The sequence below is a fragment of the Synchiropus splendidus genome, chromosome 8 (assembly GCF_027744825.2).
Source record: "Synchiropus splendidus isolate RoL2022-P1 chromosome 8, RoL_Sspl_1.0, whole genome shotgun sequence".
Taxonomy (NCBI): Eukaryota; Metazoa; Chordata; class Actinopteri; order Syngnathiformes; family Callionymidae; genus Synchiropus; species Synchiropus splendidus.
Window position 1 is genome coordinate 11,513,336 of NC_071341.1, and position 15,553 is coordinate 11,528,888.

At 44.6% G+C, this 15,553-nt stretch overlaps 2 protein-coding genes across 4 annotated transcripts; one reads left to right on the forward strand and one right to left on the reverse strand.

Moving 5' to 3' along the window:
• Positions 1-1,232: 1,232 nt before the first annotated feature.
• naalad2 (N-acetylated alpha-linked acidic dipeptidase 2) lies at positions 1,233-12,018 on the forward strand. 2 transcript variants are annotated; one of them, XM_053873339.1, is made up of 20 exons: positions 1,233-1,400; positions 1,501-1,612; positions 2,655-2,841; positions 2,921-3,022; positions 3,096-3,221; positions 4,118-4,198; positions 4,264-4,369; positions 4,437-4,530; positions 4,594-4,689; positions 5,965-6,050; positions 6,171-6,290; positions 6,349-6,431; positions 6,496-6,559; positions 6,623-6,690; positions 6,761-6,852; positions 7,153-7,243; positions 7,956-8,217; positions 8,280-8,361; positions 8,459-8,551; positions 8,634-12,018. In XM_053873339.1, exons 1-20 carry the CDS (start codon positions 1,316-1,318, stop codon positions 8,821-8,823), a joined length of 2,220 nt encoding a protein of 739 aa, XP_053729314.1. In that variant the 5' UTR covers positions 1,233-1,315; the 3' UTR covers positions 8,824-12,018. The 2 variants fall into 2 exon arrangements, with proteins under 2 accessions (XP_053729314.1, XP_053729313.1); XM_053873338.1 differs by having other exon boundaries at positions 6,349-6,559; positions 6,765-6,852.
• On the reverse strand, positions 9,381-15,315 carry nlrc3l (NLR family, CARD domain containing 3-like). 2 transcript variants are annotated; one of them, XM_053873341.1, is made up of 12 exons: positions 15,168-15,315; positions 14,663-14,803; positions 14,503-14,589; positions 14,277-14,436; positions 14,060-14,204; positions 13,911-14,000; positions 12,100-12,452; positions 11,239-11,448; positions 10,793-10,968; positions 10,443-10,713; positions 10,087-10,302; positions 9,381-10,000 (listed from the first exon to the last, which is right to left on the reverse strand). In XM_053873341.1, the coding sequence occupies exons 1-12, from the start codon at positions 15,191-15,193 to the stop codon at positions 9,620-9,622; spliced, it is 2,256 nt and encodes a 751-aa protein (XP_053729316.1). In that variant the 5' UTR covers positions 15,194-15,315; the 3' UTR covers positions 9,381-9,619. The 2 variants fall into 2 exon arrangements, with proteins under 2 accessions (XP_053729316.1, XP_053729315.1); XM_053873340.1 differs by having other exon boundaries at positions 14,663-14,806.
• Positions 15,316-15,553: the final 238 nt, after the last annotated feature.

Here is a 15,553-nt window from a genome sequence, read left to right on the forward strand (position 1 = left end):
ATCGAGGTGAGCTCCAACTCATGGTCATTTCTAGAATCTAAACTGCCTGTTGGGTTTGTGTCTGGTCTGAGCTGGTGTGAGAGAGGCACTCAAGCCACGTTGAGGAGAGTCACCGTCCTCAGAGGTCATGGAGGTTACGTCATCCTCAGGCTTTGCATATATATATCATGCTGAAAACAGATGAATGAGTTTACATGTGACTGTTCTGGGGGAAACACTCCTTTGACTTGGTGTTGTTAGGTCAATAGATGTCAAATGTAGTTTTGTGTTAGAGATTTTTCTTTCAATGTTTATTTTAGAAATGTACACAACGCACTCAAAGTGACGAAAGATTGTTTCAGCGGTAGGACAAGTAATCGACTGCTGCGGGAAAAACAGTTGAAGACAGTGGGGAAGAAGATGCAAAACAGTGTGGGTGATGAACGGGAGAGCCAGTCGCTAGATGGGAAGTTAGCTTAAACAAATAAGTTAAACAATGGTTAAGCATGTTGGTTCAACAAAGACATTCTCTGTGGGAGGGGGTGAAGCGATTAAAGAAGAAGTTTATTATCATTTCAACTTCAAACATACAACTCTTTATTCTCAACTACTGGACAGAGTAATGAGATCTTTCTGTGCCTATTTTTTTTAGGACAAATCTCACATTTTTTGCTACATTTTGCCTTGTAAAAATCGAGGGTGTTCATGGTAGCCACAACCTGAAACCATCCCTTTATGCATCCAGTGCAGCTGGTTAGTCCTGTTGTCTTTGCAGCCTCAGGTAAACTTCCGGATGAGTAGAGTCCTCCAGACATTCCTGGTGTTTTGGGAACCTCCTCCACACTTCACGCTCCATCCCACAGCATGAAAGCCATGTCCTCACCCAGACCCTGCACAGCTGCGCTCAGGGCCGGGACGGGTCAAGCATGACACCGGTCTCTGCAGAATGTGGGAATGTATGAATGCAGGATGTAATTCATCTGGTGACCACAAAAAAAACAAACATAGAAGCTGTTGAAACATTTAATGTGCATTATTATCACTGAAATAATCCCAGGCTAAAGTCAGTGGTGTGACTTTACCCCTGTCATATCTTGAACCTCAGACTGAGTGAGAACTACTGAGTCAGCAGCATCAGTGTTCAAGGTGCGCAAGATAGCTGAAGTCTCATCTCCCTTGTTTGCTCGTGGTGCCTCCCAGATTCACCAGCTCTTCGACCATAGTCCCCGCCCCCTTCCTGGGTGCCCCTCCCACTCTGCCGTGTCCGCGCTCTGATCCGCTCTGAAGGAATCCCCGTGTGCGCAGTGGAGCCTTGGCGCTGGGACCGAACTGTGACATGACGAGGAAAGAGAGCAGGCTGGTGAACCGGACCTTCTGCTTGGTCATTTGGACGGCTCTGTTCTTGCTGGGCTTCATCATCGGTGAGTGAGCGGTTCTTTCTCGCTCGGTGACAGTGTTGACCGCGTTGAGCAAGAGTTCACAACAGAGGTCATTTTGAAGGCAACTGCGTGTTCACTGCAGGGTGGTTTGCAAAGCCCTCCGGTCCAACTGACACCAACAGTGATGCTTCACCAGTCTATCTGAAGGAATTTCTGCGTGAAATGCGGCCAGATCGGATCAGAGACCACCTGAGGTGAAAGGACTTCTTTTTTATTATCATAGACTGATGAGAATACTGTGCTTTTAATGATGCTCTGATAAGAAAATTAGAAATTAAAGCAAGTGTGACGTTAGTTATGAGATCCATCTAGATGCACATTGAAGCTGGGAAATTGATATTACAAAGGGAAGATACTGGTTAATGCACTGGCTTTTAGTTTTTAGAATACATATTGTTTGAATATTGGTGTGTCTTTTTTTGTAAAACTTTTTTTCCAATACCAAAGTAAAAACAAAACGTTTCTGACTTATCACCCAGTTCTTTGCAAAATTCTAACACTTTTCCGTCTACATACAATAAACAATGTTATCAGAAAAAACATTGATGCTTACCTGTAAAAACAAGATTGAGTACTTGCATTTGAGTGCTCACTGATACTGATACCAAGTACTGACACCATTTCACATAACATTACTTTGAGGGTTTTTTTCCCATATACATCTTTATTTGAACAACACTCTTCAGTATGTTTTTCTTGTACATGGGTCACAAGTTTCACTGCAGTACACATTCAAATTTGACAAAATAGTTCTAAACTGACGTTCAAAAACTGCCTGCTGCGACATCGGTTTCATGGTATGGTGGTAATACTGTACAAGTGTTATGCATGGATTGGTTATTATGACAATGGGCAAATATAAATGATGGGGAAGAAATATTACAATCAAACAGAAAAATAATATATTATATATAGATATTTATAATATATTATTCTTATAATTATAGCGCAACCCTGAGGATCCAGAATAAAGTGAATGTTTTTGGAAATGTACACAGACGACAACCATCACATGTGGTTGCACCAGGGAGAAGGTTTATAGTTACTCAGATGTGTTTTTTGGAAGCAACATGGAAGTTATTTTGACTAGAAAACACACTGGTTTGACCTAATGATTGGCAGTTTTCCTGCCGCCAGTAAATGGAACCAGCATCCATCTCGTAAAGGTTGTTATAGTTAGTCAAACGTTCATCTTAGCTGCTCCACTGAGACCTTCACTTGCTGTTTTGCTGGAAGGAAATTCACGCGACTGCCCCACCTGGCTGGAACCGAGCAGAATCTCAGGTACGCAGAATGGATCCAACGTGAGTGGCTGGCGTTTGGTTTGGACTCCGTAGAGATGGTGCCGTACGATGTCCTGCTGTCCTACCCAAACAAGTCGCAGCCAAACTACATCTCAATTGTCGATGCACGTGGCTTTGAGGTACAGTAGCAACTGTGACCTGCCTTCCTACACGAAGATTTGGTGCACGTGTTCATGAATATCCGTCTTCCACACGCAGGTCTTCAACACATCACTAGCTGAGCCGGTTCCTGATGGGTATGAAGAGGTGTCCGACATCGTACCACCGTACAGCGCCTTCTCCCCACAAGGAAATCCTGAGGTGACAAACCCAGAATGCTGCCCAAGAGACAGACTGACGTGGACGCTGAATAACAAAGCTGCTCTACACTCAGGGAGATTTGGTGTACGTCAACTATGGACGCACCGAAGACTTCCAACAGCTGCAGACGGAGATGGGCCTCAATGTGACTGGCAAGATCGTCATTGTCAGATACGGGAAGATATTCAGAGGAAACAAGGTGAAAAAAGATCAAAGGACTTTTACTCATCTCATGGGTTATTTAAACAAAATTGCCAGTGTCAGCAAACTGCACTAAGAACTAGGAAGAGTTATTGTGTATCCACAAATGTTTGAAGCATCTTTGGTATTTGTCTTATCCTCAAGATTATTGGCTGCATGCTAAGTTTGTGCAAGAGATTTACGAAGAGCAAATATTTCCACAAAAGGTAGTCATCTTTTGCTTTAACAGTGTTGGTGAATGACTGAAGAGGGCGCAAAATTTCGATGTTGTGAAGATGCATTTGCGGGAACGAGACTCACTACGCTCTGATCTTCTTTACTTGACCCATAACTCACTGAAAAATATGTATTTTGTTATCTTTTCAGACAAGAAAACAGTAGCGTCGTGTGAACAAAAGAACATGGAGGAGTGGGTTCAGTAGAACTGTACTGAAGTTTAGCATTGTCTGTGTAGAGGCAGGATGGTGGAGGAGCCGCTAGCTAGTCATACGATTATGTAGCGAGAAGGTCACGATTCAGCATGAGCAAGCCTGAGTTCGGAGAAAATTTTTATGTGCGTGCAATTGTTCTCCCCATGCACAAATGGTACGTGTGTGTGTGACTTGTGACAGACTGACTAAATGTTCTTGGTGACCCCCACCTACTGCCAAATGTAGATGGGTTCGCCTCTAGAACAACCCAAGATCTTTCCCACGTTTAGTGGAGAGATTGTCTGCTGCTCTTATACTCCTGGTTTTAACCTAAAAATCTTGTCTGCAGAGCCCCTTTAAAAGCAGACAGGGATCCCCCACTAGTGAGGAAGCTATTAGATTCCCATCCAAAGGACCAAAAATTAGAAACAAATGTGAACAAATAAATCATTTATCGTCCTTAAGTGACTGTTGACTCCTCCAGGTGAAGAACGCCATGCTAGCTGGAGCGAAGGGAATCATCTTCTTCTCAGACCCGGCCGATTATTGCGCCGACGGTGTTCAGGTACATCCTCGCATGACGGATAGGAAACACTTGTGTATGCGCTTTAGAACATTTGACTCACACAGCCGTACCCCGATGGCTGGAACCTGCCCGGAGGAGGGGCTCAGCGAGGGAACGTGTTGAGTCTGAATGGTGCTGGAGACCCCCTCACTCCCGGGTACCCAGCGAAAGGTGAGTGTTGGATGGCTTTCTCCTTACTCTTGCACAAAGCTTAGTGCTCTCTATTGTGTTTTCCCAGAGTACACCTACAGATTCAACAAGGAAAAGGGAGTCGGACTTCCAACGATACCGGTGCATCCCATCGGCTACCATGATGCGATTCACCTGCTCAAGTGCGGCTCTTCCCGGTGACACACAACACGATCTTCCATCCTGTAACTCATGCTTTCCAACAGGAACATGGGAGGAGGAATTCCTCCGAACAACTGGAAAGGCTCTCTGAACGTGTCCTACAGGATTGGACCGGGCTTCACCGATGAGTTCAAGAACCAGTAGGTGCTTTTGGTAAAGTCCACTGACTCCACAAAACACTGTTGATACCCTCAGCTCCTCCCAGCAGCTGCTGTCCTCCCTGCATGCTTCTGTCTACAAAGACACGTTGTTGCCATGTTTGTTTGGGGTTAGTGATCTGGCACAGAGCCTGGAGAGACACAAAAGAGGCCCTGTACCTCTAGAGTGAGAAGAAAAACTCTTCACGTTCACGCTAAGTGATTAGTGTAAAATCATTATGGCCCATGTCCAGTGAAAGTCCGTTATCACAGCACATGTCACCAACTCATATGGGCCAGTAGGCTCCTACGGTGCCTCCTTCGTCGGTCAGATGTCATGAAAGTCCAGCCATTATTCAGATTACTGAATGAAATGTTGAACATGTGAAGATGCTCCTCTTTCTTCCTAAAGAGGACGCTAAAAGCAGGTCCATTCTATAGACTGGGGGCAAGTGATATGTTAGTGTGAGTGGACTGTAGGGAAGATATATAAGCATAAATACTACTTTTCAGCCTGTTATTCATCAATATAAAGCTTCTTGTTAAGGTCAAGGTCATTGAGAGTTCACCCTAAACCAGGGGATTCTTAACCTTTTTGAGAACGGGGCCCACCTTTTCCAGAACAAATGGGTCTGGGGCCCATTCAAGGAATAGAACTGATTCATTACTGTGAGTACTGCTTTCATTTCTGCTCAATAACCGTACATGGAAACAAACCAAAACCTTGTGAAATGACAAAAAAACATGTGATCATTGCAAAGATATTTGTCATGGACAAGTCCAACCAGCAGCAGAACCAGGTGCAAGTCATATTCATCAAATTTATAAAGAAAAAAAGAAGAAAAACAATACACTTGCTGCAAACTGTTGAGAAAATTAGAAAAACTGTACGTCAGGAATACAATGCTGAATAAAATAAATATAATAAAGCAACGTCTAAACATAAAATAGTTTCTTTTTCATGAGTAAACACTAAAAGACTTCTTCATAGTTGGTAACTATCACAAATCTGCAGCTGTCAAGTAACACTACAAGACACACTACTGCAACTGTGTGTAGCAAGTGTCTTAAAACTGAGCATCTCATGGCCCAGAGGTGAAAAACAAAAAAACGTGTAGTGGCCCTAACAAACCTAACAAATGATTATTAACAGTAAATAAGCAAGTAATAAGCTTATTCATCCCCCAATGTTGCTGTCTGAGAATCGTGTCGTGTCTGTGTTGCTAGTTTTGTCTCAGCTCAACTGCATTTCCTGTCGTTGCTATTTCCCTGCTGCAGGAAAGTGCGGATGAATATCTACTCTAACAACCAAGTCACCAGGATTTACAACGTGATTGGGAAAATAAGGGGCGCTGTCGAGCCAGGTACACTGAAACATCCGTCCCCAGCGCTGCAGCTGAGCCAGTCACAGCACAGTCGCTTACGTTTCTAATTTAAAGTTCTTTTCAAACCCTGCTACCTTACATTACATTTTCCTGTCTCAGACAGGTACGTGATTCTGGGTGGGCACCGTGACGCCTGGGTGTTTGGGGGAATTGACCCCATGTCTGGTGCTGCTGTGGTCCACGAAACCGCCCGCAGTGCTGGAAAGCTGTTGAGTAAAGGTGCATGAAATACAAAGGAGCTCAAAAAGGAAAGAAATGAATGTATGTGTTTGTGAAGGATGGCGGCCCAGACGGACCATCGTATTTGCTAGTTGGGACGCAGAGGAATTTGGACTGTTAGGCTCCACAGAGTGGGCTGAGGTAACACTGCACCATCGTCCGAACAACAACACACATAAGCACGATGCTTTGTATTTGTGCAAAGGACAATGCCAAACTGCTGCAGGAGAGAGCCGTGGCCTACATCAACGCAGACTCAGCCATCGAGGGTGTGTGTTTGACTATTGCGTCCAAAGTTTGATGTAATAACAACATGTGTTTGTGGCCAACAGGCATGCACACTCTGAGGGTGGACTGCACCCCGTCTCTGCACACTTTGGTGTACAACATCACAAAGCTGGTGAGAAAGCACTGAGAGCGGGTGTATCTCAAGTCTCACACACGTGGACTGTTTGTCTGTGTTTGTGTAGATAGACAGTCCTGAAGAAGGAGAGGAGGGAGTTTCTCTGTATGAGAGTTGGCACAAGAGGGACAACTGGACCAATGAGCGAGACGCGCCAAGGTGAGCAAGTCATTTTACTGGTTAGTGTCCAAGTCTCTTCCACTCATGCTTTACGCTGCTGATGGACTGATGACGCTTCCAGAAACTCATTTTCAGAGCCCAGTAGGTGGCGCTCTCAGTTTGAAAATGGTGGTTGCATTGAAAAATGGCTGTTCAAAACCAAAGAGCAGAGAGTGCCATCTACTGGGCTCTGAGAATGAGGACACGAATTCATGAAGCCTCATGAGGCCATTTCTACTTTGCATGTGAATATTGTTGAGAAGTATAACATATATGAATAAGGCTGCTCATGTTTTTTAGGATCAGCAAACTGGGTTCAGGCAGTGACTTTGAGGCGTACTTCATCAGACTGGGAATAGCAGCCGGGCGAGCGAGATACACAAAGAACAAGGTAAACACAGCACATTCAGCGTTTCGGTTCTGAAACTATTCTCTAGCTGTCGCGGGTAGTGATGGGCCAATGAGGCTTCATGAAACGGTGTCCTTATTTTCAGAGCCCAGTAGATGGTGCACTGTGTTATGAAATGATGTAAGATTTCATTGAGATGGTTGAGCAAATCCAAAGAGTTTAGAGCAGACAGTGCCATCTAGTGGGCTCTGAATAGGAGGACACTGTTTCATGAAGCCTCAGAAGCCCATCGCAGGACAACAGTCAATATAGTTTTAGTAATGGGCAGATGAGGCTTCATGAAACAGTGTCCTTCTTTTCAGAACCCAGTAGGTGGTGCTCTTGTTTTAAACATGAAGCGAGGTTTCATTAAAGCAGTTGCTCAATTTCAAAGATGTCAGAGCAAAGAGCGCCATCTTGTGGGCTTTGAAAATGAGGACACTGTTTCATGAAGCCTCATAAGCTCATCACTACCTGTGATGCCAAGGAAGGTAAATACAGTGTGTGTTTCAGCACAGCTGTTTCTTCACCAACACAGATACAATGAATCACCCATGTACAGGACTAAAAACTTGGAGCAGTACTACTTGGTGAGGTAGAAGTACCAAGGTGTCCAACTTAAAGAAGCTGATTCTCATCCCACAGTCAGATGATTGAAGGTCTTGGGTTGATGAAGAAAGCAGAGGTCCTCAGACCTGTTGCTGTTTGTCTCCAGAAAACAGAGCGATACAGCAGTTATCCAGTCTATCACAGCGTGTACGAAACCTTCGAGGTGGTGGAGCGGTTCTACGACCCTTCCTTCAGGCGACTTCGTGCCGTGGCTCAGGTGAGGGGCGGGCTCGTCTTCGCGCTGGCAGACTCACCTATCCTCCCTCTGGACGCCAACGAGTACGCAGTGGCGCTGTGGAAGTATAGTCGGAGCATCGCGCTCATGGGCCAGCTTCACAAGGACATGCAGGTGTACAAGGTGTCATTTGGTGAGTGAAATGTGGAGACAACACATCAGGTCCGGTGTTAATGGCCACCTTTTTCTTTGCAGACCCCCTGTTCTCTGCGGTGGAGAACTTCACCGTGGCAGCGCGCGACTTCCACAAACGACTGGAGACAGTAAACCAACAAGAGTAAGAGTTTTTAGGAGTCTGGTTCGAACACTTTCAAAGTGAAAAATATCTGGTGTCGGGATGAGGTTAACACAGCGCTCTTCTCTGCGCGCTCCAGTCCTCTCCAGGTACGAATGATGAACGATCAGCTGATGTATCTAGAGCGGGCCTTTATCGACCCTCTGGGTTTACCTGGGAGACCCTTTTACAGGCCAGTACCACCCATGGATGTAACTGACCAGCCAACAATTTAGCCTCTCATAACATAGTGCAAATCCCTGTCCTGTTTTCAGGCATGTGATCTTCGCACCGAGCAGCCACAACAAATACGCCGGCGAGTCTTTCCCTGGAATCTACGATGCTCTCTTCAGCATCAACAACGCAGCAAACCCAGAAACGGCCTGGGACGAAGTCAAACGGCAAATAAGCATCGCAGCTTTCACCGTCCAAGCAGCAGCCATGACGCTGACGCCTCCTGCATGAAACATTGACTTCACAAAAGTGAGCATGTTGGAAAGCACGGACCGAATTCCACTATTCTTGTTTTCTGAATATCTTTTTTTGAGCGGCCAAGCGATCTAGTTTCACTCAGTATCACTCAGTCAATGCGAGGTTCTGCCCTAGAGCTCGGTTTGTTTCTCCAGTTGACAACAGAAAAACTCCAGTACAGATGAACGCATTTCAATGAAACCACCTGGATTTGTGGGAAATGGACTAACTTAGAAGTGTTTTGTTTTTTACAGTATTCTGTTGGTTTATTTAGAGCTCCGAATGGTATACTGTTGTTCAAAGTGATAGCTACTGCTATACTGGGTGGCACATCCGGTCACGTGGCTAGCTTTGCCTAAACTGTCAGAAAACTAACGTTTTGATTTCATAAAACGCATCAGTCTTATCACCGAAGTGGAACAACTTTCATCTGACTCCGGTGACCAAATGTGAATTGAGCAAACGTTCTGATTCATGCCATCTGCTGTCCGTTTCGGAATATGTTTATAACTTTTATCGCATTTTTCCAACACACAAAAACATCATCACAATGACATTCACTGTTTTTATTTGTGTTTTTTTGTATTGTTTTTCTTTTGACCGGTTTCCAAAAAAAGTTGCCCCTCTCCCTGTTGTAGCTCTGTAGTTTGTCAAAAGTTCTCGGCATCCTTGACATTTTTTCATGTAAGGTTTAAAATGCATTTCCACAATCCAAAGTGGAGACTTCAGTTTTAAATTTAAAAAATTCATTAAAAAGTTTGGTGTTATTTTAAAAGTCAAAGAGCCGCTATTAATCATCCTCTTGAATCAGCTCTCTCAAACATTCCTTTACATTTTCCACTCGATCCTCTGGAACTTCGTGTGTAGACCTGGTCAGCAGTTCCTGCACCTCCCCCAGTCCACTCAGCTTGGCGCAGTTGCGGGGATACAAGTACCCGCCCAGCTGAGCTTCATGGCAGTTAGGAGAGAGGAGGCCGCAGAGGAAGCGCAGGAACATGTCGTAGTGTCCTAGTGGTGAAGCCAGCATCAACTGTAGTGCACTCTGGACTAGACCAGCTGCAGATTTGCTCTTGGATGGAAACATCCTGGAGAATTTGGCAGGCGCCTGATCCAGAATGTTCTCTGACTCCGTGCGGAACATTGTGAAGACATAAAGAGCAGCCATGAACTCCTGGACAGGAGAGGAGTCAATAAACCCTCAGGGTGCCGTGACATTAAACGTTCAGGGTGATTTATAAAGAAGAAACAAAATCTCACCTGAACAGTAAAGTGTATGAAGCAAAACTGTCTCCTGTCCTCCGGAGACGGACGGGGAAGTTCAGTGCACAGTCCGGAAAATATCGTCACCTCAGACAATCTCAGGCCGAACTCTTCCAAGTCCTCTTCAAAGAACAGGCTTCGATTCATCTCCAGCATTTGAAAAGCCATCTTTCCCATGTTCCTCAGCAGCTCCGTGTCCTCACGCAGCCATTGCTGACAAAACATGATGGAATTTTGTTTTGGTAAATGCTCACTAGCATTTGCTATTTTGCCTGACTGAAGCCTCACCAGCCCATCACCTTAAACCACTGCCTTGTGTTTATGTAAGAGTCAATGAAGGTTAACCTTGTTACCTTGTCGGTCTCCGATCTCTCACAGTAGAACTGCAGCCTGCGATTCATCTGGATGATCATGAAGTTCACGAAGAACGGAGTCAGTTTGGGAGGGTGCACTCCATAGCCTCGGCAGCGGAATCTGGCCTCGAACACGGTTGCCATGATCCAGCAGGCGAATGGGAGGCGAGACAAAATCTGCAGCGTTGGAAGCTGCTTGTAATGGGCCATGATCTTTTCTGACAACTCAGGGGGGAAGCGTTTGCGGAAATAGTCGTCTCTCATCTCCTCACTGTGAGGTCAGAAGATAAACATGGAGTGAAGTGACTGAATGAATTCATCACACCAGTTCATGCTGGAGTGAGACTCACCTGAAGCCTCGTATTTCAGTGTAGACATCAATGAACTCTGATGGAATTTGGGAGACGGCAGCTTGTCTTCCCAGTATCCAAACACAGGCACCAGGAAGCAGAGTGCCTCTGATGATGTTGACGATCAAGACGTCAGGATGTGCTGGTGTGCTGATGCTGTCGATGACCGGAGCCGTCTGCACGGTGAAACAGCACGTTTCAATGCCACACGTTTGTAAAAAGCTCAGTGATGTTCTACAAAGCCTCACATGACCATGACACTTCGGAAAGGTCACAACAGGTCAGGCTTAATTCACCTTGAGGAGTAATGGCCAGATGAGGCTTCATGAAACTTTTCAGAGCCCACAAGATGACACTCTCAAACCATTGGATTTGAAAAACCATTTCAAAAACACCCACAACTCATGACAAAGCATGTTAAAAACAGACTCCTGTGGAGAACTGACCAGCCAATCCAGAGGCGTTTGGTAGGAGTCGTACGAGTGCATCACAATGAGAAATTTACAGTCCACTTCTTCCAGGACTGCCATGTCTTTGCACTCCGGATGATAATACTCTATCACCTCCATGATGGAGATCTTCTCAGATGGAGGAAGATGTTTTTTGCGAAGAAGCCAGAGATCACTGAAGGAAAGTTTGATGACAAACTGGAAATCCTGAGGAAATGACACCATAAATATTAAAACCACAACAGAAACAGAGCAATATTGTAAATATGAGGAGCAACATTATTCCACACACAAAAATAAATACATAAATGAAAAAAAAATATATATATATATATTAGTGGCGAGACTTTTACATGTTAATTACGATGAAAAATAATATAAAATTTAAAAAAAAAAAGTAATTTAATTTAATAGAGCAATTTCTCTCCAGACAACAGGGAACCTTTATAAGTGCAGGAGTTCCTGGTCCACTGATCACACTGATGCACAAGACACGTGGCAGCTAGGATGATAACAACAACAACAAACATGGAGGAATCCCTGAACAAAAGCTAACAAAAGCATCTGTTTGCTTTTGTTCAGGGAGGTTTTTCGCTGCACAATGGCCAGGGTTTCCACTACTATGAATGTAATTCTTATAAAATTGAAATTCTTATACAAATATTTTCAAGACATTAAAAGAGCTTTAGTTTAAATAAGGTGATATAAAAACTTGAATGTAGCCACCATCGTGATTTATTGTGCTATTGTCAAACTGATGCAAAATAAACAATATTTTGTTGTTTAAATGTCTGTATGGGTCCATCATTTGATTCAATAATATACCAAATTCATTCATATTGAATACTGTGGCTTCACCTTATTTGCTCTCTGTTGGGCCCAGTCAAAGCAGTACTTTCCCACTGAAACATTCAGGCCGATGCCTGGGAGCCCAGTGGTCAGCACAGTCCTCACCGGCTGCCCATCGCTCTTCTGAAGCCGGAATAGATTGTTCAGACACACCGAAGTGTCTGCATTCGCTTGCTGAGGAGGCGGTGGAGAGTGGGTTCTGTACTCGTGAGTGGGGTCGAGTGCTCCACTGACAACCGTGGAGATCTCCGGCTCCACATAGACAACGTCTAGATTATTGTGCTTCCCAGCCTGAACCACTCCCTCACGGATGACTTGGTGTTTTCTGATCAAAGCCTTGGTCAGATGATGACGGATGAGCGCTGCAAGGGAAGAGGGACGTGAATAGGACTGATGAGAACTAGTGCAGATGATTCATTCAAAAGATACATCTCAAAGCATAATAATTAAGAGAGCTAAGTAGAGATGGGCGATAACTTATCGTACACGATGTACCGCCAAACACTATCTCCACAATGACAATTTTGCGTCTCACAAATTCCATAATCATGCAACTGGCTGCATTGGACTCGCACACATGAACATGACCGCGACAGAGCAGACCGCGACAGAGCTCCAGAGTGTGGTGGACTTTGGTTCACGATCGCAGTTCTAAACTTATTTTTAACACAGGGAACCCTTGACAATGACACTGGTCGACTCTGACTCTCTGTATCTGTGTTTATTTTATTAGATGGAGTGGTCCTCATAGGTTCTCTGACACGGTCGTCTGCCTTGGTTCACATGCGCTGCGCTGGTGTCTCGGCGAAACACCGTGGTGAAAATAGTTGTATATTGGACGGACCTCCGCTCCACGATTGGCTGCGGCGTCCTCTTCTGAGTCCCCATTAGCGTTCACTGATCGTGGACACACTCTCTCAGGCAGCGCTAATGCTATAACCCGGCATCAGTTAGGGACCATCAACAAATTCTAAAACGGTCAAAGTATTAGCGAAATCTTCAATAAGGCAATGAAAAACAACCATGTCAGGAGAGAGAGTTGTGAAAAGGTTTTTCATCACACAAGACAAAGGACTGACAGTTTGTATAATAATTTGGAGAATAGAATATGAACTAAATGATCATTTATTCACATTATTTCTAATATTTCTTCAGTAGCATCTAGGAAATGTGTCCAGACTGGTCCATAGTTAAAGAGACACGAGATACAGCAGACAGGCGGCTCAATTTAACCCCTAAATAAAGCTGGCAGAGCAGTCTGTCAGACACGAGCAGGTTCTTCCAGAGACGTGAAACATTGAATTTCTCATCTCTACACTTTGTTAACTATTATATTTAAACATAAACAAATAATGATGTTGGAGACAAACTCCACTCCGAGGCTGGAGCGCTCACTCCAGGGTTTGATGTCCTGTTGTGGGCTGGAGCTGGGACAGGGATGAGGCGAGTCTGGGACAGAGCGTTACTTGGTTTATGACTTTGTCACAGCCAAACTGCACAGAAGCGCACATTCAGAGCTGGACACGCACCGGGCACCTCTTCACTTCTGGAGAGACGTCACTCACTCGGCAACCCCTCCCACATGCAGCGGCCACACACATAGAGGAACAGCGCACCTGCAGCAGACACTCTACATTCACTCCTATAAAAGCCTAGTTTAAGGCTTGGAACGCACTTTTTATTTTTCCATTCATTGTAATGGGAAAAATCGATTCAGATGTCGAACGGCTTTCTGGAACGGATTGTGGTCGAGAACCGAGGCACCACTGTACTGGCAATATAAGATCAGAGGTAGCATCATAAAATGTTTATTCACTTGCCTCTCTTGCACTTCTCACGCAGCTCATCAGCTTTTGCCATGTTGAAACTTTCTAATGCTTTTATGGTATGTGACAAAGACGTTCCGACACCTGCAGAAAGGATTATTATTGAAGGAGTAGTACACATCAAGTTGTATATGCTTCCTTACCTAGGGTCTCTATAAGCTTGTCAACGAAATCAAGAATGTCTCCATCCGTTATTTGCCGTAAGTTCAGCTCAGGCTCCCATTGGTGGAACCACATTTTATATTTGTACAACTCTTCATTGAGGCCTGACAGAGAAGCCATGATACTCTGGAGAAAAAGGAGACCAGGTGCGTATGAGATTACAGATGACAGTTTCAATAGTTTTGATGCAATACACACTGAGAAAACGTGAGCCAAGTCCTGTTGTGGGTGGAGTCTGCCTGGCTGAATAGCATCAGTCTCCTCTGCAGTTTCTGATTCAATGGGCTCAGGAGGTTCCGGTGAGTTCGTGATGAGCACTTCACCATCATATTCTTCAATACATTCTTGTTCATACAGCCTACACAAGGACAAACAGGCTAAGGAAAGGCCTTCGTTGAATGAAACGGCTGAAGGTTTAACCAACCTTGTGTCAATAACAAAAGCCCCCGGCGGCTTGGTCAGGTCAGTGGTCGCGGAGTACAGAGTTTCAGGAGACCCACAGCGAATCATCCTGGAGTGAGCAGAAAAATACAGCATGGCTGAGTCGTTCACAGCCTTCGGACAGTCTTGGAGAGACACACTACCCTCCATTCTGGTGGCCGGATGAGACGCGTGGTGTTGCTTCACCCGGAGAAGGACTTCGAAGAGGAATGTCTACCTCGTCTTCACTCTCCTCACTCTTCATTGAGCCATAGCTGGACGGTGGTCTTCCATGCCTGCTCCTGCTGCTTAACAGTGGGATGCACATGAATTATTCCCGCTTGGAAAAAATAAGGAACGAAGCGCAGCCTTCTGAAGTACATGTCAGAATCATGAATTCTTTTATTTTGCTTTATTACCATCGAACTGTTAATGTTATTGTAGCTTGTTGATGTATATTTCGATAACAATATACAGTTGATAGAGAAGTACAACGTTACAAGTAGATTGGTTTGTCGCTCAGAACATCACAATACTTGAGAAACGACTTTAGTTGAGGCTGTATTTCAGCAAACGCGGGCAAAACACACTAAAACAAATCATGCTATGTCATGTAAAACCATTAGCTTGGTGCCATGTACCAGAAACAGAAGGAGAAACTTGAGTTACCTTCGCTCTCCAGTGTCCGGGTCCATGACAGAAAATGCTAAGTTTCCTGTTTTTATTCAAAGTCAAACGTGGAGGTGTTTTGAAAACGAATACATTTGCTTCAAAATGGATTTGACACCAAGTTAGAATCGGCCTCCGCGACTTTCGGTCTCCATGACGGAAATAAAACCTTGCAAAGTCCCGGCGCATACCGCGATTCTTCAAAATAAAAGAAAAATACAGTTGGCGTTTTATGTTTTTAATTATTTCAGAAAAGACAACTACGAGTAACTCCATATTTCTTCGACTTGAGGCAACTGATTCCATGATTCCAAAAACGTTCAGCGCTGAATTATTGTGGGTGTTGCAGTACCGCCACTGCACCGATGCGAGGCAGTATTACCCTG

Bases quoted from the DNA above. Each gene is read 5' to 3' on its own strand.
- naalad2 (XM_053873338.1), top strand. From the start codon at position 1,316: ATGACGAGGAAAGAGAGCAGGCTGGTGAACCGGACCTTCTGCTTGGTC. The intron at 6,560-6,622 runs GTGTGTGTTTGA...TGTGGCCAACAG, and splicing joins CGCAGACTCAGCCATCGAGG to GCATGCACACTCTGAGGGTG. The intron at 6,853-7,152 runs GTGAGCAAGTCA...CATGTTTTTTAG, and splicing joins AATGAGCGAGACGCGCCAAG to GATCAGCAAACTGGGTTCAG.
- nlrc3l (XM_053873340.1), bottom strand. From the start codon at position 15,193: ATGGACCCGGACACTGGAGAGCGAAG. The intron at 12,453-13,910 runs GCAAGTGAATAA...CTTCCCTTGCAG, and splicing joins GCGTGAGAAGTGCAAGAGAG to CGCTCATCCGTCATCATCTG. The intron at 11,449-12,099 runs GTGAAGCCACAG...TCATTTCCTCAG, and splicing joins CCCAACAGAGAGCAAATAAG to GATTTCCAGTTTGTCATCAA.